This window comes from Uloborus diversus, chromosome 4, assembly GCF_026930045.1.
Source record: "Uloborus diversus isolate 005 chromosome 4, Udiv.v.3.1, whole genome shotgun sequence".
Classification (NCBI taxonomy): Eukaryota; Metazoa; Arthropoda; class Arachnida; order Araneae; family Uloboridae; genus Uloborus; species Uloborus diversus.
This window is the reverse complement of record NC_072734.1, coordinates 157,239,238-157,263,251: the sequence shown is the minus strand read 5'-3', so window position 1 is coordinate 157,263,251 and position 24,014 is coordinate 157,239,238. Positions and strand designations below refer to the sequence as shown.

The window sequence follows — 24,014 nt, the reverse complement described above, 5'->3', positions numbered from 1 at the left end:
AAGTTTTGATACTCGACTTATAATTTTAACATTTCTTGGGTTCTTCATTGATGTTTAACATTTTTATGTGATGTGTTTTATTTTACCGTAGGTAAAAATAATTAAATAAAAGTGAAATTTATAAATTGTAATGAAAATTCTGTTAATGAAATTAGTTGGTTGTAAAGTAATATTTTGGAAAAGCTGTAATGAATGATAAATAGTAAAACGCAGTAAGTAAAATAGTAAAGTATGGTAAAGTAAAATAAAATAGTCAGAGGGGATTTAATTCATGAAAGTTGAAAATTTTGTTTTATTCCATCAAGAGTGTTTGCATGAAAAAAAAAAATAAAGAAAGGAAAATATGATTAACTTAAATATCGATGATAAAAAATAATTATTAGAGTTAATTAAATGAAATGCGATAAATTAAGTGAAACTCATGAAAAGCATATGTAGTGATAAAATATAACTTGAGTGGGAAATTTGGTTACAGTAAAAAATTATTTAAGAAGATAATTTTTAAAATTCATGAAAATATTTGATAGTGATAAGTGTTAATTAATACGAAAAGTAAATTGATTGTAGATTTTGGAAAATTAAATGGATAAATGTATAAAAATAATAACGTATGTGATAATTTAAAATATTAACAATGAAAAAGAATCAAAGACGATTAAATGAATCTAAATCGTAAATGAGTTGCTATTTTAGTAAACTCAAACTAGAGTGAAAAGCATTTTAGTAGGAACATGTTAAAATCTCTTGTGCTAAGAAAAATAAATAACTTTAAAGCATAATTTTGTAACTGGAATAAATGTATGATTAAATGATTAAGTTAAGTATTAATGAAAAAAGTAATTATTAGAGTTAATTAAATGGAATGTGATAAATTCAATGAAACTCTTGAAAGGTATATGCAGTGTTGGAATGTAACTTGAGTGCGCAATTTGCTTACTGGAAAAAATTAATTAAGTTGATTTTTTAAAATCTGAGAAAATTTGTTAATGATAAGTGTTAATTACTACTACGAGTAAATTGATTGCAAGTTTGACATGATTGCAAAAATTGAAGACATGATAACGTTTTGAAAAATTTGAAGGTTCGATTCCTGTCACTACTTGTGAAAAATTTCTAAGTTTAAAAATATCGGAAAAAAAAACGATAAAGTAAAAACAAGCGAGAAAATGATCAAACTCTAAAATATACTAAAAAAAAAAAAATCGAAATCACGAAAAAATAATCTAAGTCTGAAATGCTTGAAATTAGTTAAAGACTAAAAAGTTAAGAAAATAGTTAAAGACTGAAAATAATTGAAAAACGCTAAAATAGTGAAAAAAAAAATCAAAGTGCTAAATGACAGGAAAAAACGTTAAAGTTCAAAATGTGTGAAAGTATATTTAAGTTAATTATTTCTTCGAAAATTTAACAAATAAGAAAAAATATTTTGTTGTATGAAAGTCAAAAAAAATTAGTTAAGAAAATTATTTCTTCGAAATTTTTACAAGTTAGAAAAAATATTTGTCAATTTGACAAAGAAAAAAGAAATTAGTTAAGAAAATTTAACAAGTTAGAAAAAATAAAAATGATAAAGTTTGAAATGCATGAAAAAGAAAATCAAAGTTTAAAATATATTTCAAGTCCACAAAGCATTGAACCAAATCTAAAATCTCGAATGGGTTGTATTTAAATAAATCTTTACTTAAGTGAAAAACATTGTTATTATGAAAAATAATAATAATGATGATAGTTTCAATTATGAGCTGAAATTCAGTTAATGATATGCCATGATTAGTACTAAAGAGTTAATTAACTGATGGTTTTAAAATTAATTAAATTGTAATATTCGTTGTCATGGTACAGATTCACATTAAGACTAAAAGAGTAATGGAAAATATAGCATAGTGGTTAGCATACGTTTTTGCTAACTCAAAGTTTGGGTGTTCGATTCCCGACACTCTGTAAAATAAAAATAATTAAATTCGCGAAACTTTGGTTGTCTTGACAACCATTCGTCGAAATTATTCAAAGTCCGAAAAAAAAAAATCAACCTCTCAATAGATGGCGCCACGAACGTTCTTAAAAGTTGCCATCCAAAAGTTAAAGCATAGCAACAAGTGTTGCCAACTGAAAACTAAAAAACTCTGGTTGTCATAACAACCAAAAACTTTGACGTTGCCATTCAAAAAGTGAAAAACCTCCTAGTCTTCTATGACTAGAAAAACGACAAAGTCCAAAAGCGCGGGAAAATATTCAAAAACGCGGGAAAAACCCCCGTAACCTTCTAGGAGTCCTCGCGGCGGCCCTGGGAGGCGGCTATCAGGAGGAAGATCAACCCAAGGTCAGAGGGGGAGTGGAGGTCGGAGGAAGATCGTGAGGGGGTGGGAGGGGGAGGAAGAGGAAGAGTGGGAGGGGGCTATGAGCCCTAGAGCCCCCTCCTGGCCCAGAACTCTCCTTTTCCCACTACTTTCAGTTTTTTTCGAAACTCATCCTACAAAATATATAAAGTCTCTTTTCTAAAATTTAAATATGTAATAGTGAGAACATTTCACCCTTTTCAGAAAAAAAAAGTTATCAAAAATACGCAATAGTTTTTTTTTTTTCTTTTTTTTAACAATTTTCTAAATACAGAACAAAGATATGAGCTCTTGCTTCACCGAAGATCTGCTGTCTGTTGTGATGGCTTCGAATATGACGTAACGCGCCTCACGTGATCTTACTGAAGTAACTTTTTCTTCCCCTTCCTTTCAAAGAAGTTATTCGTTTTTGTTTTCTTCCAGGGATTTCATTTGTTCTCCCCCCCCTCCCCTGAACATTTTGCTAAGCAGAAAATTTAGAGATGGATCGAATAGGTAGATAGATAGATAGATATTGAGTGCAACACACACACAAAAAATGTTTTTTTAAGAATTAATACTTTTTATATTGAAAAAAAAATTAATTACCATCAAAGGTAGATATGCATAGATCTACAGATAGATAAATATCGTCTGTCTATCTCTTGCTGTCCATCGAGGTCATTTTGGTCGATGGACAGCAAGAGATAGACAGGTCCGCCATTTACGGAACGTCAACGGAGGTCAATAAAACCACTCCCTCCACAATTTTGAAAAAATAATGCTTTCACATGAAAATGGAAATGCTTTTTGTTATTTTTCGACAAAATTTGCATTGAGAGTACCCTTTGCCCCCTCCCCCTCCTTTGGAAAAATTCCAAACGATGGTACTGGAGATAGATATAGAACATATTTCATTAAAATTAGTATTGATATAAACAGATATAGATTGATTCATACCGCCGCCAATTTTTTTTAAACAGTCGCCGACTTGGCGTAAAATGGTGAATGACAAGTAAGCCAAACAGCCGCCGTAGGCGACTCCTACCATATAAAGGCGAATAGCGTAAAAATGCGAACCAGCTGGTCGCCACAGGCGGCTAGTAAAAAAAAAGTAAAATTAATTTGAATTTTGACATTTTGAATTCAAATTATGTTTTTCGCAATCACGAGTGTGTGTGTATGTAGGCGTGTGTGTGTGGGGGGGGGAGGTGTGTTTGTGTGTAGGGGTATGTGTGTTTGTGTGTAGGCATGTATATTTGTGTCTGCTTGCAGGTATGAGTATGTGGGTAGTTGTGTGTTTGAGGGTTTGTGTGTGTGGGGGGAATGTGTATGTGTGTGTAGGCATATACGTTTGTGTCTGTTTGCAGGCATGAGTGTGTAAGTAGTTGTGTGTAGGTGTGTGTGTATGTGTAGGTGTCTGTATGTGTTTGTGTATGTGTGTGTAGGTGTATGTGTGTGTGTGTACATGCGTGTATGTATGCGTGTAAGTGTAGGATATTGACGCAACCTGGAGACTTTGCTCGCTAGAGGAGCAGCATCGTAAGGCGGCCGGTCGACGGTGGTGCTGCAGAGGGTGCTGGTGGGAAAATAAAATCATAGGACATCAAAACAGTCAAATGAAAGCAATAAGCAATCGTGATTGCTCAAAAAAAAAAAAAAAGATGGTCACCAAAAAAAAAAAAAAAAGTCATACGGCGATTTTTTAGTAATAAAAAAGAAATCGAAAGATTAAAAATTGGAAAGTAGGGTAATGAGATGGGGGAAAATGTCTGTCGGTCTGTCTGCCCCCCCCCCAATAACTTTTGAATGAATAGCCCGATTCGAACCAACTTTTTTTTAATCGAAAGATCTCGGCGAGGACATCTCATTCCCATGTTCCCATATTTCATTTTGTTTTTAATTTGAACTATTTTTCGTTCAATTTTGAACAGTTCAAAAAAACTTACCATTAGCGTCTACGAGGAAATTCAAGGAAAATATAAATCCCGAACTTTGCGGCGTATTTGCTTCAAACAAACTTTGTAGGAAAAAGTTCTCCAAGAAGAGAATGTATAGAAGATATCTTTTTGATTTGAGCAATTTTCTGGTGCTTACGGCGAAACTAAAAGTCAATAAAGATTCCCACCTTAAAGACGGTTTGCTTCAAACACATTTTGTTGGAAATAGCTCTGGATCAGAGGCGTAGCTAGACCCGACTTTCGGGGGAGGGGGGGTTTCTTCTTTTCTATATATATATATATATATATATATATATATATATATATATATATATATATATATATATATATATATATATATATATATATATATATATATATATATATATGTATATATATATATGTATATATATGTATATATATGTATATGTATGTATACGTATATGTATATATATGTATATGTATGTATACGTATATATATATATATGTATATTTATATATGTATGTATATATATGTAAATTTTTTGAGTATTAAAAAAAATAAGATGGAGGTGAATCTTACATATTTTGGAATGGGGTGCCCCAATTCCGATACTTGTGTCAAACAAAACAAAAGCAAAGATTTTTTTTATTTTTTTAATGTTGTGGAAAATTCAACTTTTTTTTCTTTTCCCTCCATTTAATTTAAAGTGAAATTTTCTAGCAACGTCTTGTCAAAAGCAGTCTATCCAAATCGAGGAAATCAAATATCTGATGAGCGTGTTCCGTTCATTTCAGTGTGACTGCTTAATTTAGAGGCTAACACACATCTACAAAAGCTGGCATCCCTGAAAGCTAATAGATACTTCCATTTCCGCCTGTAAACTGGATGTTTGGCTTTCAATCTCATCGGTGGTCAGACTATAAAGACTATTTTTACTAACTTGGTTTGCACTAAAAGTATGAAATAAAATAAAAAAAGACTTCTTGAATTATAACCCGCAAAAAATGAAATTGCTTTTCATATCGTTATATTTATATGTTGCTTTTTATGTATTTACATTTATGCTAATTCTAAAGCAGTTAATAAAATTTGAATAAAAAAGTTAGGGAAGAAATATTGGCGGTAGAAAGTTATTCGCTCAACATCATACCATCAGTTCTCCTTTCAAGTCTTTATTTTTAATTTTATTAGCTTCTTTAGAATTTACATTAATATCTTTTTGAGAGAGCAACTGCAGTTTCGGGTATTATAAACAGAAGTCTTTTTTATTTTCTACTTTTTAATCCGAACCAAGCTAATAGAAATAATCTAGATTCATTTCGTTTTTAAACATTTTATTCATGTAATGCTATGCAGTTTTTCTTTTGAATTAAAATAAAATTACCTTCAGAGGGGTCCAATGGGACTAATGCTGCTTTGCAGACTGTACTTCGTTTTCTTCACACGACGTTAACTTTCTCTTTTTAGAGCAATCCTTTTCGTCATTTTAATTTTTTTCTTTGGATTGAAAAAGCTTGTTATCGGTTTTTCTCGCTTCATTATGCAACAACTTTCACTTAGAATGTACTATTTTAAACAGACTGTACGTTTCCAAAAGAAAACTCAGTAAATACTGGCTGAAAAATCAATGTGATTGCAATGGTTACTCTGGCTAGCAAAGGTCGTTTTGACTATGACCTATGACACACACGAGACCAGACCAACAAAAACCTCTATCGTCTCGAATTCCGGTTATGCTATCATTTTTGGATTCGAAGCCCAATGATCTTTAAAGCAGCAAACAAAAACATTTTCTTCAACTCAGAAACAGAGGAATTCAAGAGCTGAGGAGGCAGTGGAAAAAAGTTAGAAATGCGTTCCACGAATAGGCTTTCCAGGAAGATTAACCAAAGGACAGTCGTTTCGCGCACTTTCTTGGAAGAAGAGTAAAGGGATGAAATTCACAGGTTTGACATATGTAAGATGAGCATTTCAAGTTCATGGTTAAAGGTCCTTCAAGTTAAAAGCCATTTCGCTGTTATCTGGATTAGTACTGTTCTTTGGTTGCTCTCTTTCTTAAAATTGCGATTCCTTAGAAAACCGAAATGATAGGAGTGAAAAGAAAGTATAAGTTTCTTTCAAGTGATGAAAAAAGGAAAATCGTAGAATACTGGCCAAGTTAAATTTGCTGCAATTGCTAACCTCAAGAAGGTAAATAATGAATCCAAAAAAAAAAAAAAAATCAGGGACCAAAAAGCAATAAAAGACTTTTTCCTGAAAAAGATATGCTTAAGGTTTCTTTTACTATCAAAATGATTCCTTAAACTCGCAATAAAGCACTCAATAATGTAATAATAGAATAAATACCTAATAAAACTAATAAAGAGGAATTTTAATCAAGAGCCCATATTGTCTTTAGTATCGATTTCAAATTTTCACCATCATTTTTCATATTTCAAATTTCTATAAAAAGTTTCTTAAGCCCCCGTATTTCAAAACTCTTTATCTCGATTTTTTTCTTTAATGTGAAATTCGAAATATACAGATTCGACTGTATGCAATATTCCCACTGCGCGGCTCATTCAATTAAATATATTTAACAATTTGCAGAAGCTATGACAAAGAAAGGCTGCATATACGTGGATTTAACAAATCAATCTCATTTCTAAAGCGAAGTGTCAAATTTCACTCAATTATCAAAAAATTGTCGCAGCAGAGGGAGACGTCTTTATGCTTGAGGGTCACACATGGAGCAGATTTTCAATGGCATTGGGGGGGGGGGGCTGCGAAGTGAATTTTTGACCTTTGTTACTCAGAAAAAAGTTGTTTTGATTTTTTTTCTTTCTTTCTCTTCCCTCTTCTTTTTCTTTTCTTTTCTTTTCTTTTTCTTTTTTTTTTGAGACTAACGTTTCGGGGGGGGGGTTGTCCCCAAAACCCCCTTCTTATCTACGCCCCTGCTCTGGATGACTAACTCCCGACTCCGATTCCGAGAATTTCAGGGCAGTTGACTCAGAATCCGACTCCTGTGCCCAAAAACTAGTCGGACTCCAACTCCAAAACACCGACTCTGACTCCAACTCCAAAACACCGACTCTGACTCCGTAGCTCTGGCAAAAATTTAAACACGGGAGAAAATGACTATCTCAGACACTTGGAAATTTAAAGTCGAAGACTTTAAATTTTTTAATTTAAAATTAAATTTTAATTTTTAAAGGAGTCGGAGTCGAAGTCTCCGACTCCTTTATCCCAAAACAAGTCGAACTCCGACTCCGCAAACATTGGCAGAGTTGCTGCCTTCAAGAGAAAATGAATGATTCCGACTCCTAGTCCTTGAATTAAAAATCTTCGACTACCCAATCTGACTTTTTTTTATTCCGAAAAAAGATTGACTCCGACTCCGAATTCACAGCCATAAATTTTACTTTGAAATAATTATTGTTGATATAATTTGCTTTTATTTTCCTGCTAAAGTTTTAATTTATGTATTCAATGTTTGGCAGAGAAATTCGGAATCCTTTATATTTCTATAAAAAAGAATTGAGCAGCCGATTTTTTTTTTTTTTTTTGAGCAATCACGATTGCTTATTGCTCTCATTTGACCGTTTTTGGTGTCCGTGCCTTTTTCAACTTGGACCAGAAGTCTATGCAGCACCACCGCCCACCGTCCTCTGCTGGCGGCGCGGCGCGGCTGCTCCGGTTTTGAGCTACCCGCTTCTCCTGGTCGGAGGCGTCCATGTCCTACACACATGCACGTTCACACACATACACACACACGACTTCACACACATACCCTCACACACGCCTACGTGCATACACACAGGTCTACGCACACACGTACTATACACACAACTATGCACACGTAACCGCCCAGGAGGAGAGGCAGGCTTGGGGGGGGGGGGGGGGCGGAGCCGTTTCTAGAAACAATAACTCCAATGAGTAGGGTCCTGTCTCAGTTCGAGATTGCGAAAAACATAATTTGAATTCAAAATTTCAGAATTCAAACTAATTTTCTTTTTTTTTTTTTTTGATGATGAAAACTATTTCTTTAAGTTGACATTTTGTTGTTTTCTTATTTATTTTTAAAGTACATTTATTCATTTATGTAATTATTTTTTGGCAACACGGGAAAAAAAGCGATTTTTTTTTTTTTTTTTTTTGAAAGTCGATATTGGTATACGGGAAAGTAGGTTCGTTTAGTTTTGGACGAAACTTCTTGCTGCATTTGCAATTATTTCTGCTTATTTTTGGAAAATTATTTAATTTTAAATGCTTAGGCACGGAATTATTAACAATTAATTTTTTAAATCCTATTTAACTTACGAGTTTCTGATACCCAAGTCATTTAAATGAAGTCTTTTAGAATCTATTTTCTATTTCTATTTTGTCTGCTTTAAAATAAATAAAGTTTTTTCCTTCGATGTTACAATTGTTTAAACAGTGTCGTTAACTAAACATTACAATCAAGTACATTGGCAATAGCTTATTCTCCTGTGAGTGAAAATAATTTTTAATGATAGACAAAAAAATCCTAATGAGATTCCAAATGAGAATATATTAATTTATTTTATTTGACTAGAAATACGAGGTTATGGAAATAAAATTTCAGAGTAATTTAAAACATTGGTGGGATTTTAAACATGTATATTTCTGTGAGTAAAAATGGTACAAAAAGGAGTTATTTTTTATGTTTTTTAATCATTTTAAAGATGTTCTAAGTGTCCTTCTATTAACACCTGAACGATATCACACATAAATTCAAACTCCCGCCATACGCGTCGTAGTATATCCACAGGCACAGAAGGAATTGCCGAAGTGATTCGAATTTTCTTTTCCTCAAGATCAACAGGTGTCGGGGTTTCAACACAATACCCCTCAGCAAAAAATCGCACGTTGTTAGGTCTGGTGACCTAGGGACAATCACAAAGTGCTAAAACACTATCCTCAATCGCCATTTTGACTAACTGAATAATAAATGATAAGTATGACACATACGATAACACGTAGAGACATCTAGAAGTAGCCGATTGAAATTTTATAACTCGATGTTTAATTCAAACTGCACCAGAGAGTTGAAGGTCCTATGCTCGAAAATTGATTGCTTTATGAAACCGCACCATTCGTTTTGAATCAACCTGTATATGAAACCAATTTGCAGAAAATCTACAGAAACGCTTTTTTTGCCGTCGTAATGGAGTTGTTTCCTTCAGTCAAAAGTGGTACTTTTAGTCACTGAGATTGATAGAATAAGCAAATAAATAAATAAATAAATAAATAAAACATGGACCCAGAAAATTCTTTCATTTTCCCAACAGTTATTTTTTAATTATTTTTTTTAAATGTTCAATTTTGCAAACAAGGCGTATTCTTGATGACGTCACAAAGGATGTTCTTTGGCGCATTTTGTATCGCGTTTCCACGTTATGATAATCAAGAAGCGAATTAAAATTGCGCTCTACGCTTGCTATCAACCATATCGTTGCCAATACACGTGAGTAAAGATCCGAATTAAATATTTTGCTCAGTGAATGGCAACACAGAATGGTAATTTCATCATTTGTGATGTCATCGGCAAGAAATGTAAACAATAAAAGCGCACCATAGACTAATAATAAGAGTAGACCGAGCTATGGCAACCCTTTTGCTGTTCATAAACCAAACCATGTGACTGGTGGATATCCTAGCAACAGCGGGCGTTAATCGTAGCAGACGATCAACGACAGCGTGAAATAAAATAAATAGAATTGATGGAACACGGAAGAATGATCTTTTATGGAGTCCGATTTGTAAATTTGTTATTCTAAGTTGTAAATATTTTGTTAATATAGTGAGTTTTTCGTTTAGATAGTATTGTGCATTTTCTTTAGTCAATTTCAATAACTCTCTAAGCAATAAAAGATGCAAGCGACCAAGAAGAATCAGCAAACCGTAAGATTTTTACCTACAGTTTCAATTTCAATTTAGGATACCGATTAGTACATTTTTGCGTTAACGCAAAACGTTTACGCCATTTCGTTCACGCCAACGCTGACAGCTCCAAATGAAATATAAGTTACCGAAAACTGATCGAAAACTATTACTAATGTCAAAATAATGCATAACTAAAAGAAAAACAGTTTAATCTCTGCACCTGGAAGTTTTTTTTAATGAAAACACATTGTCTTAAAATACATGTCGAGTGCCAAACTATAGATAATGCTGCCATCTAGCAACCATGCTGCCAAAGTCTTCGCCAAGCCCTTCCACTAGTCACATGATACATCTATGAACCAATTTTCTTTATCAGCAAGAATGAGAAAGCTCGGTCTACTCTTATTATTAGTCTATGAAGCGCACCGATTTAAGTAATTTTTTTAAAAATATTAAACTTAAACAAATTATTTAAAAAATGGTTAGATCTTACGTTTTTAAGAATGTTCTTTTAGAAAAAAATACTATTAAAATTTTGGAAACGACCCCATTAGTGCAAATCTATTGGAAAATAAATATCAGCAAATAATAATAATAATAATAACAATAATAATAATACTATAGGATATTTATTGTAGATACTGCTCAGTACTACATCTGAAAATCATTAATGGAACTTGAATTTGTAGTATTTTTACAAGAGAGCTACAAATAACTACATGTATAAATTTCTTCTGAAACTACTCCTTTTTATGTATTTTTCCTGCTCTTATGTCTTCGATGATTAGCTTCATATTCGCAATGGCTTTCTGGTTAATCTCTTCATCCAGAGGAACATGAGACTTCATCTTCTCCATATAAGCCAAGATCTTTGGGTAGTTAGATATATCAACATCATGAAGCTAATGGAAGAGAAAAGAAAGCTCCAGTGAAATGAAAATTAACACGAGGAAAAACTTGTCAATTTCAAAAGATGTGGATCTGCCTTTAAGAATGTATAATACGCAGTTTCTACGAAAATCCGTAGAATAATTGTGGCGTGCATACCAAATGGATACTGCTTTTTATAAATTTGCCCACCGTCTGCCGTGTTTTACATTTAATTTTGCTATTTATCATCGTCTGATATGTATTTGATTCTTTGTATTATTTTACTAATTTATCGTTAGCGCTATTTATTTTTTTTTTTTTTTGTAATGCCAACGGCAAAAAATAATGAAATAGAACAATTGAGTTATTATGATATTCGGAACTCCAGCGCTCGAATACGCTACCTTGCGGTGATTTATAAAACTGCGAATGCAACTAAAACATTGCCACGTTGCGCTCCACTTGTATCTGTTGACGTAAACGCGGTCAGTTTGTTCTGAGTAACGCATTCAACATGTCTAAGAACGCCTTCAACAACAGAAATTAATTCGTCCCTTAGTAGTATTCTCGAGCTTCACAAAATAATGTTAGTTTTCCTTATTTCTTTCAAAAAAGTATTAAATGGTGGAAGCGTAAACAAGAAAACTCTGGATTCGCAACTCCAACGAAATGTAGGGGGCACTGAAGTCACTGTCTAATGGCGGAATTGAAAACTAAAACAAACGCACATGGTAACGAAGAAAATGCTAAAAATGTTGTGATTTTTGTTCGTACGTATGATTTTTTCGCTTTATTCTTTTTAAATTAATTTTCAAAGTCTTGTGGATATTCTGGCCCACGTAGAAAGAAATGAGAATTCAAGAAGCATTACTAAACGTCAAAGATTAATGCAAAGTACGTAGTTCGTAGTTCTAAGCAGCTATTTCCATGATGTTGAATTCGATATTTATCAATTCTTGATAAAACTAAATAATAATTGTGGCCTGACAAGAACAACAATTAATGCTAGAAAATTCAATATGACATTACAAATTATTATCGAAAGAAGATGATACTTCTTTGCCTTGCTTGGCTAGCGCTTATTTTTTTTCCATTTGTAGCTGAGTTATTTCTCTCGAATTCCCGAATCGGTTCATTTAAAAATTTTCTGTTTCGATTTTTCTAATTTCTGAGTTACGATTTAATTGTGTCATGTTATGCAAATCATCAACAAAATTCTCACGGGTATATGGTGGTAGTTTTCTTTTCAGTTGATTGACCATTATTTCTTTTCACTTATCGAATTCTGTAATCTTACTACCATTTTATTCCACTCATGATAAAAATTAAAAATGGTTTAACTAAAAACGCGAAATCTCGCCAAGGCTACTTTGCTCGCACAATACCAAAATTATAACCCTAAACAAATTTGGCGAAACCTTTCAGCTGAGAATAAAAGGAATAAAGTAAATTCTTTCTAGGTTAAACATTTTTCATTTTGTTCTACGATAATAAATCCAAGAAAATATTTTGCATACTGTCCATTCCAACTAAATGCTGCTGTAAAATATGATTAGTTAAATTAATTTAAGATTAAAAAAAAACTCATATTCTTACAAATTCATACAATAAAAAATTTTACCTGGTATAACGTTATCCAATTTTGTTAATCCAGAGTTTTCTTGTTTACGCGTCCACCATTTAATACTTTTTTGAAAGAAATAAGGAAAACTAACATTATTTTGAGAAGCTCGAGAATACTCTTAGGGGACGAATTAATTTCTGTAACTGAAAGCAAACTAAGACGCATCGATTGCGTTAATAAATACTCAGAACAAACTGCCTGTGTTTACGTCAACAGACACACATGGAACTAAAACGTGGCAATGTTTTAATTCTATCGGCAGTTTTGTAAATCACCGCAAGGTAGCGTATTCGAGCGCTGGAGTTCCGAATTAACAAAATTGGATAACGTTATACCAGGTAAAAATTTTTATTGTTTTGTATGAATTTGTAAGAATATGAGTTTTTTTTAATCTTAAATTAATTTAACTAATCATATTTTACAGCAGCATTTAGTTGGAATGGACAGTATGCAAAATATTTTCTTGAATTTATTATCGTAGAACAAAATGAAAAATGTTTAACCGAGAAAGAATTTACTTTATTCCTTTTATTCTCAGCTGAAAGGTTTCGCCAAATTTGTTTAGGGTTATAGTTTTGGAATTGTGCGAGCAAAGTAGCCTTGGCGAGATTTCGCATTTTTAGTTAAACCATTTTTAATTTTTATCATGAGTGGAAAAAAATGATAGTAAGATTACAGAATTCGATAAGTAAAAAGAAATAATGGTCAATCAACTGAAAAGAAAACTACCACCATATATAAACTGTGAGTACACATTTTATTTATTTTGTTCTGAGTGAATTTGAATAAATATCAGTTTTTCAATTCGATGAAGAAAAAAAAACGAACTTAGCAACATTGACTGGACACTTTTCCTTAACCTAATTCCACATAAATGATTTAAATAACCTTTGTTACTACAGTATCCTACTGAAATAGAAAGTATGCAAATAAATTTTCTTGAAAATATTTATCGCAGAACAGATTGAAAAATCCAGAAAGAACGTTAAGAATTTGAACAATAAAAAATAAAAGTTCGCCAAAAATCTGTTTATAAGGTTATGGTTTTAAAATTGTGTGAAAGAATAATGTATCTTGACAAGATTTCGCATATCAGGTAAATCATTTCCATGACGAATGAATTAATAAATGCATGATTTCTTTAGATATCCAATCATATAGTCATAGATAAATTATCTGGTGTTAAACGTTACTCTTGACAGTCTGCCACGTATGTGCACTATGTGACAAAAATGTCAACAAATGCCGGAAATCTCACGAAACTGAACTCAATATGTACTAATGTATAGAAAAAACGGTACAAAATGAAAATGCCGTTCGAAGCGAACCAAAAATTTATGAATTCCGAATTCAACATCGTGAAAATGGCTGCTTCAGAACAACTTACTGTGTGTTCTGCATTAATTGTTTACTTTCGTAATACTTTTTGGTTTCTAATCTCTTTCTATATGGATCAGAATAACCAAAAGACTTTGAAAAATCTTTTCAAATGAATAAAGCGAAAAAATCATACATAACAACAAAAATCACAACACTTTTAGCATTTTCTTCGTTACCACATGCGTTTGTTTTAGTTTTTAATTCCGCCATTAGACAGTGACTGCAGTGCCCCCTATAGTTCGTTGGAGTTGCGAATAATATGAATGTTGTTTTTCTCACCCTATGTTGGCGGAGAATACAATTTAAATTTTTTTCGTAATTATGTATTTAAAGATCTTCTTTTATAAAAAAAAGTAATTGAAAGTGAAATTTTTTATTAATTCATTATTGAATTCAGAAATAAATTTCTTTATTAGATTTTCTAAGAAGAGAGAAGGAAGGAACAGCATATAAACCATGTTGTGAAATTTACAGCTTGTTTCCTGATTTTTACATTTCGATTGGACCAAAAAGATTTTATTTTTTTCCTGAGTGTTTTGTCTAAAATTCGAAAAGCTTACCTCAGGATCATTAGCTGGCTCTTTCTCCTATGTCCTTTTCTGCTTATTGTTATTATTATTGTTATTGTTATTATTATTATTATTATTATTGTTATTATTGTTATTATTATTATTATCATTTTATTATTATTATTATTATTATTATTATTATTATTATTATTATTATTATTATTATTATTATACAAATTTTATTGATCTTTTCTCATCTCAGTAATATTTTTTTTTCGCAGCGGGCGTTTTCTTAAATTTTATACAGTGGCTCCCAAAAGTGTTCGTCACTTTGAAATTTTTTAGTAAAACCAAAATAACGCGAAACTGAATTCGAATTTGAAGTCCAATATTTTTTCACATCATTCCTATGTCATTCTAAATTCAACCCTGTATTTTTTTCAAAATATTGACGGATCTTCTTTTTGAAATGTGTCAAAAAGCGAAGAGACAGAGAAATAATACGTCACAAAAGTCATCGCACACTCAAATATTTTCGAATAAATTCATGATTAAAATTATCATATGTAGTTTTTTTTATTATTTTTTCCCCTTAAAATTCATTTGGCTTTAATTTTTTGTTTATTTATTCCTTAATATTGTGCTTATTATTTTTAAATGGCTGGTATTCATAAAACACAACAAACACCATTCGAAATTTGAATTTTTTCCTCACAGTAGCAGTAAATTGTTTTCAAATGTCTCTAAATTAGTAAATTTATTTTATTCTATAGTAAAGTGCTTGATAAATGCTTTAAAGAAAAGAATCGGACCAAAACAAGGTAAAAAATGGGTCAACCGGTAAAGTTGAAAAAGCGTGATTGGGGATTTAAAGTTAAAAAAATTATGAAAAATACAGATTTGAGTGCTGTAAAAGTTTCTGCAGAGTTAAATGAAAAATTTTAAATTTAATTTTCACCTAAAATTGTTCGCCAAGTTTTCTGATTATCTGGATTAAATGTGACCTCTTCCAGCAGAAATTTTCTTGGTCGTGCGAGAAACAAAAAGCTTACGCTTTTCATTGAAAAATCAATGATAAATAAGCTCAAAACGTCTTACTTACAGCTAAAAATGAATTCAACATTTTTGGGGAAATTGTATAATTGTAAACAGAAGAAAAAATTATGAACTTAATCTTAAGAACTTAGTTGGATCAGTTAATCAGGACGGTGGAGGTGTTCTTGTGTGTGGGTGCATCAGGACTTGGTAGTTTGGAATTTTTTGATGAAATAATGAATCACGTTGCTCATTTAAATATTTTTAAAACCAATTTTAAACTCTCAACCAAAAATTTGGTTGTCGGAAACAACTTTGTTTTTCATCAAGATAACGATTAGAAGTACACGGTTTTCAACATTTGCGTCTAGTGCCTCGAAAATTGTCCTAAAGTTTAGAAAATGCGCCTTCAATCTGCAGATTTGATCTTAATGTAACATATTTAGAGATATCTGGAGACTAAATTACGAAAATGCAGCTTTGAAACGAAAATAGAGTTAGAAACAGTAAGACTCGAAGTGTGGTTGAACACTTACTCAGAAATTACGCAAAAAAAAAAAAAAAAGAATTAAATCTATTCCTAGTCGTTTAAAAGGTTTTGTTGATACTGCATAATATTCTACTAAATAATAAATTAATAAAAAGTGGGATTATTCAATAATGCATTGACATCTTTTAAAGTGTACGAAGACTTTTGTGAGATAAAATTTCCGGCATTTTTTGGTTTTTGATTTTTAAAAAATTAAGTTTTAATATTAAAAAAAAAATTTCATGTAGTTTTGTTAAAACTTGATCATAGCTCTTATAATTAAATATCTATTTCGAAATATTAATTATAACCATTGGATAGGGTTCTATTTCATTCAAAGTCGTAGGTGTACGAACACTTTTGGGAGTCACTGTAGGTGTCGTCGAAAAAGGCATTATTTTATACTAATCATTCAAGATTTTAATTTTCCTCACTACATATTTTCGATTTAAAAAATAAATGTATGTTTCTATTTAATATTACAACTGTGCACATTTTTTATTGCGCAGATTATATTATCTTATGATGATTAATATATGTATTTTGGGATAACATTTAAAGTTTCCAGTTTAGTAGTGTTTTTTCCGTTTGATATTCAGTGTGAATAAAGTATCTGAAAAGATAGTCTGAAATTTATGAAAACTGCAATTTTTAAAGGTAAAGAATATCAATCTACACTTTAGAGCGCAGATATTCGAAATCAGATAGTATAACCCCATTTCAAATTAAAAAATATATATCTGTCAAAATTGAAATCATCGATTGCAAAAACTTTAACTTCCCACAAGCATTTTTTTTTTAAATTTATGCCTTTCTGCTTCTATTATTATTATTACTATCCGAACCTTCAATCTGACCCAGCCATGATACACGTTGCTCTCTAGCATAATTATTGAATCTTCACTTTTGATAAATATGTTTAACGCATTTGTTCTTTCTTCCTTCTAATTTTCATAGCTCTAAGGAACTTTAAGCAAATGATATACGCTCCTATTTTCACTTCAAATAATGTTCACCGATCTCAGTAATTAGTCTTTAGGGGTAACGAACAGAGTTTGATTTGATTTTTGAATAAGCAATAATGTCAACTAGGCCGTGGTCGTTGACCCCTACTTTTAAGAGGCCCCTAAATTGCTAAAAATATTTTAACTAATGGCTAAAAATGTAACTTTTGACTGCAGGGGTCCCTAAACATTTTTTTCTTCCTAAAAATTTTCAAGCAATGTAACAAAAAAGCATTTAAGGCGCTCCATTCGCGCAACCAATGCCGAATGTTGCCCACTCTACTTCCGTAATTTTAATTAGAGTTAACTTCTTTAAAAATTTCATTGCCTATAGCTGAAACTATTTGTCGCAAATCAGGAATTTCTTCTAGAATATCAAAATTTTCCTTCATGTTATGCACAAATATTCTCAACGCGTTGTCTGTAATGTCACAGCTTTTTTGTGAAGCTAATGATAAGTACTAGCAATATTGAAGATGAGACAATTTGTATTCTAGCCTCCTGGAGGATGTCATCTTATCATTATGTCTGTCAATGTAAGGATTTTAGAGTTAAGGAACTTTTTTGAGATAATTTTCTCGATTTTTAAAAATGTTCAAGAAATCTTCTAGTACCACTGTTACTGCTTTCCACAGTGTGACACACTTGCCACGGGTTTGTCATGGCCATTTTATAGCATTTTGGACAAATGTAGAGTTTGTAACATGACACTTTTTTTGCCATAACTATTTAATTTAATGTTTGATTCGCAAATTATTTTAATTTGATTTTATTTGTTGGTAAGACAAACGTAAAATAATCTAATATGCTAATCAAGCAGTAAATTAAAATGATGCAGCTAAAAAAAGTCATGCTACGGTCTCTACATAATTATCCAAAATACCATGAAATGACCCTCTTTCTAGCTATAAACAATGGAGTTGAAGGATCATTTTGCATTTTGATGAAACTTTCAACGCTATTAATGACTATTTTTCAAACTATTTAGCGGATTTTTCGAACTTTCAATAGGGAATTTACTGGTGTGTTGAGATCTAATGTATTTAATTGACGAAATTTTGCATTTTGATGGAACTTCTTTAATGACTGAAGCATAATATTATTGAAAACCAGCCACCAGTACGTTATCGTAACTCTGTCCGAGTTTCCTAATGCCACCACAATCATCATATCCGAAAGTCTACCTTCCGTATTCGCATTTCAAAAACGGATGATTTTCACTTGAATTTGTGTTCTTAAATATTGGGCACAGGCAAGTCAGCGTGATTACTTTATTGCATTAGGTGGCAATTATTCGATCTTCGCGTTCAGATAAGCATTCTTTTGGATGCCTTTTTCTGTCCTGATGTTTAGATTTACTCTCCTCTGACTGAATGGTGGTTTCAGTCATACAGTGAGCCCTCTTTTGAGAATTTTAAATTATATTTACAACTCCATTAAAAAGCTATTTTATGAGTGAAAAAAAAGTGAGCTACTAATTATTCTAATCGAACGTTTGGAAATTTTCAACAGCAATTTGTTTATAATTAACTATTGCCATTCCGACAGTGAGTAATAAGCTCAAATCCTACACTTCGTACCTTAGCGTTTTATTTATGTAGGATTTAAACTGTTTCGAGTTAGGACAACTCAATGAAATTTATCGTTAATTCACCATAAACTTGTTACTCAATTTGTTGTATAATATTCATGTTCTTAAGCATTGTTCATGTTCATTGATCTAAATTTAAACTTTTACCGTATTAATATTGTCCTCATTATACTATTTTATTTATTTATTTATTTTTTTTTGTTAATGTCATGTTCATAACTGGATTTTTCTTTATAAAGCAAAGTTTCCTTGTCATGCATTAGCAGCCATTTATTAAAACATATCTGCGTTACGATGACCTCAGAATGTTCTCAAGATTAAATTATGATATAGTTATTTCTTTTCTTGTGTCGTATTCTCTAGTAAAATCTTTGTTCCTATGCTACTTTCAAGACATAATTCTATTTAAAAAAGTACTTACCGCCATCATATTCAAATCTGCATAAACAGCATAATCTGCAATGGTTAAATAATCTGTTGCAACATATGATGTAGTTTTCAAGAATTCTTCCAAAAAACCCAAAACTTCGTGAAGCTTTTTTTCCTTTTTAGGAACAGTTGGTTTACCAAGAAAGGTTGGTCCAAACTAAAAAGAACAAGTTTTCCTATATAGTACAGTAAAAACATGGGTCGGACCCAAACATAAAAAAAAGAGCTAAACCTGGTGCAAATTGTTTATTACCCTCTCAATAAGAACAGGTAAAAAGTCACACCTCATTGTGCGTCGGGTTTTGGAATGGGGGGCATCTAAACATTGCTGTTTTGGGTATTTTTCCAGAATTTTTAGAGTAAATTTAAAGTGAGAATATTATGTTATACTAAATTTAAAAACATGAAATTAAAGGTGCTTGACCCCCAAGAGGGATGACATAACCCACCAATGCTACAGAGCCCCCCTATCCTCGTAAAACGAAGCAGTACCCGCGAACCCCACTCCATAAATTTCATATGGAAACATTATTTTATGCTAAGTTAAAGTTAGAAATCTAGTGTGTCCATCCTCCAAGATCGATGTCGCACCTCCTCTCAAAGCTACAGCACCCCCTCCTCTGCCAAATAAAATAAATCCCCCCCCCCTTTTATTTCAAGTAGAAGTATTATTTAATGCAAATCTAAAATGCATTAAATCAGGACTGTCCACCCCATAAGAACAGTAGCTCACCTCCCTAAACGAAATTATATACTAATATAATTTCGATACGATATAAATACTAATATAATTTCGACGAATAATATTTTAATTATATAATTTATAATTAAAATATTATTCTCCCCCCCCCCATCCCCTCTGATGGTGCACATTTGATTAAATGGCCAGAAAAATTACGCTGAACTGTTTTTTTGCTTTCAAATGATTTCTCCTAAGCTTGTAACAAAAAGTCTTTGTTATCAAGATGTTTTTTGGAATCTAGATCCTCCTCAAAATCGTTATTGTTGCAGCTATGTCTAACAGTTTGAGCATATAATTGAGCACTTCAGTCCACTTTCAGACTTTTCAAACATTCACTATATCCAATTAACCCCTCAGAGCAAGCACAAGATTTGAGACGCAGAAAGTGTTCTAGAGCAGAAGGCTTGGCTGTTGTAATAAGACGCAGATTATATTTCTGTGGTGCTTTTTTTGCATCCATCAAAAATGACACTAGCTTTCCCATAATTACAAGTTACCTATACACTGCATTTCTGGTATATTTCCTTGAAGCTTACAGATCATTACCAAAATATGATCAAGGAGGTATCTTCCATCTATTACATATGAGGCAGTGGGAAGCAAAGGGATGTAAGTGGCAAAATTAAAAATTTGGAGATAACCAGTACAAATGGTTGGTGAACCTCTCCTCTATCTTGAGGCAAAAGATGGTACTAGTAGACCTGGTAGTTACTTCTATACAGCATGATTTAGAAAAGAAAATAAGTGAAAGCCTACCTACGATCTTATCTTTAAACGCGTTTTATTCGAAACTTGAAAATATCCACTTACATCCCTTTGCTTCTCACTGCCTCATATATGACACCAGTTGCTCGTTTTGTGATGGTGGATGAACCTTTTGCTTCAAATAATAGCACTTTAACGATAAAAGATTTCTTTCCTTCTAAAACCAGATTCATCGAATGCTGATGGAGGATCAGCGCATAACTCGTATCAGAAGTTTTTAACAATTTGTTATTCCATCTTTACTGTTCATACCATTCGGTGTAAAAGATGGTTTGGGCTTACACATCTTTGCAGATAGTAACTACTCTCGTAACAGAAGCTAAAGACATAACTGTTTACCTCCTTTGAAAAGAAATCCCACAAAATTGTTTGCCTTCAATATCCTTTGATGTTACTACCCGAACATTAAAGATCTCATCGCAACTCATCTTATCATCAGCGAGCAATACAACCACCAACTTGAGAGAGAAGAAACTTCTGGGGGCTTTAGAAACGGATTGTGATTTCCAAAGTGGGAGACAAAAAGGTGTAAATATTTAGCATTCTATTGTATTGCTCAGTGCTCTCATCGAGACTTGTTCTATCATTAAATCACTACAGGTTCTAGACCACTTGAATTTGGTCACTGCGTTAGATCGTTGGATAGCTGATGTTTTAGCTGATGTTTGATGTGATCAAAAAAATTTTTTTCTCGCATAATGTACTCAAAAGTTTGAGATAGTGTTGCAAGTATATGTCTGCAGATTTAGCATAGTTCACATAAACAGCTGCGCAAAAGAGAGGTAGCTCGGTGTTTGCCAATGAGAACCCCCACAGACTTAGAGGGTGCAGAATTGCAGCATTGTAATATGCTGCTAATATGTGCTATATATATATATATATATATATATATATATATATATATATATATATATATATATATATATATATATACATATATATATATTGCACTATTAATTCGTGTTTTCTATGCCATTTTTGACATCAAATAGTTGATTTTCATCCTGTCTCGTTGATGAACGAAAATACACATTATAATTTCAGTAAACATTTAAAAAAAAAATCAAATGGGGCTGCGGTAGAGTCATTGTGCCTTTTGAAGACCTAGTGCAATCCCCTGGCATAGCATCCACTCTTTCACATGGCACCACTATCAGTGTGATGCCATTGCCACGGGAATTTCGACACCCAGTTTCCCCACTAGATGGCCAGATGGAGACACTTGGGTTCTATTCAATTCGAAACTGCACTAGAAATTTGCCACGAGATATTCCATGCTGATTGCTCGTGATATTACGTATTTTTTTGACTTGACAACGTAAGGAATTTCTTGTTGCTTTTTTTGCATGCGTTTTGCAAAATACTAGTTGTGGTGCAAACACCATATGTTTGTTGTGTGATGTTGATGGCACTTATAAACGAACTCAAAACGAAAATGGCGGAATGTGGTAAGATGGCGAGTGAATTGCTTGTTTATCATCTCTACATAGTATAAAATGAAGTCTCCAAAAAGCGTCCGTTTGTGTGAAAATGCAAAGCTCGAGAACTACCCAGCCGTTTTCGCCCACAGTAACTTTCTTTTAGCCCGGAAAGGTTTGCAGACCAGTTCGAAAAAAATTCGACGAGTAGGGTTTTTTTTTTTTTTTTTTTTCATATCGTTGGAAAGGTTAGATTTTTCCGCGTTCTACGCAATTTGTTTCAATGCTCTAACTTAATTACAGAGGAGGTTATTTGCGTTTTCAGCTCAATTTTTTTTTCAGGCTTAGCTGAAATTTAGGCACTACTTTCTTCATTAAATGTATCAATAAAAAGTGAAGGAGTTGTCCCACAGTTTTCTTTTTGACACCATTGGAAAAAGCAATATTTTTTACTCCAGATCCATCTCAACCTATGGTCGAGAAACTAAGCTTCTATCTCGAAAGGAGAAAAAAGTTTCAAGTGTTTTTAAATCAAGTTCAAAAAATCTCATTTCCATTCAAATTGTTAAGCATTTTCTTTCGCATTTTAATGCCTTAAACTTATTTCATTTTCGCGTTTAAATGGTTACGCTTTTTAAATCCATCTTTCTCGATTTAATTTCTTAAAAGTATTTTAGTGTCTGTCGTCATTGTTTGGGAGAGAAATTTTGCATGACATTTTTTTTTATTTGTTTATTTTAGCCTAACTGTTGAACATACGTCACTTGACACAATTTTTATTTTCAAGGTGGACCGTGCAAAGCCGGGCAACCAGGCTAGTCTTATCTAACTCATTTTTTAAGTACCAAGTCTATTAAAGTAAAACTCTAGATATCAACATTTATGCATTTAAAGATTTTCAGTCTTTTATTCTACTGTTGCTGTTAAAACCACAAAATAAAACACCATAAAATGCCTAAATGTATATAAAACCATAAAATGCCTGGTGTCGTCTCGTGTGAATACTTACCATAAAATCTGCTATTGCTCTAAACATATCACCTTCGTCGAAATTCAGCATCCGATCAATACGGGCTCTTTCCTTCAGATCTTTAGGGTAGAGGGGAGAGTCTGGAGCATACTTGTCCACCAAATACTGCAGAATCGCACGGCTAAAAAATTAATATTGTGTATAGTTTTGTAATACATTTGAGTGTTGTAAGCTTCATTTTCAGGAAGTTTTAGTTAGCTTACTGTTAAATGGTGCGTTTTGCAAAAAAAGATTTAATCATTTCCTTAAAAATGACCATTTAACAACTGAGAGATACAGATCGAGGGAAAGTGGGGCAAAACTGGACCGGCGGTTCCAGTCAACCCCTCTCGTTTTTACGTAATCCGTAACAATACATGATACTATCTTATGAGAAGAGCATCAGTTGTTTAAGTAGCTGTCATTAAAAAAAAAAAAAAATAACAGTTAACGCTGAGTTTAGTGTCTTTCGGCTATTCAGTTTAGGCTTGAAAAATTGTTGAAAATTTTCTAAACTATTTTTCGGGAGAAGGGGGTATACGCAACGCAGATTTTTTATTGGGAAATAAGACAAAATACCCGCACTTATATGTAAGAATATTTTTCAATCTATCAGGAGGGTAATTGAACCCCATGACTCCCCTAAATGTTGAGCCTCAAAGTAAGGAAATATAGGAGTTCATTTTATTAAGTATTACATTTTAGCTTAGTAATGAAATTCCGCGGTTTGCATTATAGCCCTAGTTGTTATTTTGTAACGGTTGACAAAAAAGCAATAAAAAAATTATTACGTTCATAAACACTTTCGAAGTCGTGACTGACTCTCAAATGTATAAGGAAATATGCTGATAAATGTTTAATCGAAGAAATATCTCTAAATGTCTTTTAATTTCTTTTCGATTTGCAGTTTTGCTCCACTTTCCCCAAAATTGGAGTATAACTGAGCAACTAATAACCAAAAACATGAATTTTGTAATGCACAATT

At 32.3% G+C, this 24,014-nt stretch overlaps 1 protein-coding gene across 1 annotated transcript in view; it reads right to left on the bottom strand.

The window, feature by feature from the left end:
- Nucleotides 1-10,760: 10,760 nt before the first annotated feature.
- LOC129220945 (uncharacterized) overlaps nucleotides 10,761-24,014 on the bottom strand; it is a 50,055-nt gene continuing 36,801 nt past the window's right edge. The window contains exons 8-10 of the mRNA XM_054855379.1: nucleotides 23,030-23,171; nucleotides 19,088-19,252; nucleotides 10,761-11,026 (exon numbers count right to left, since the gene is read on the bottom strand). Coding sequence (XP_054711354.1) covers nucleotides 10,865-11,026; nucleotides 19,088-19,252; nucleotides 23,030-23,171 — 469 coding nt within the window. The 3' untranslated portion in view covers nucleotides 10,761-10,864. The remainder of the gene's footprint in view (nucleotides 11,027-19,087; nucleotides 19,253-23,029; nucleotides 23,172-24,014) is intronic.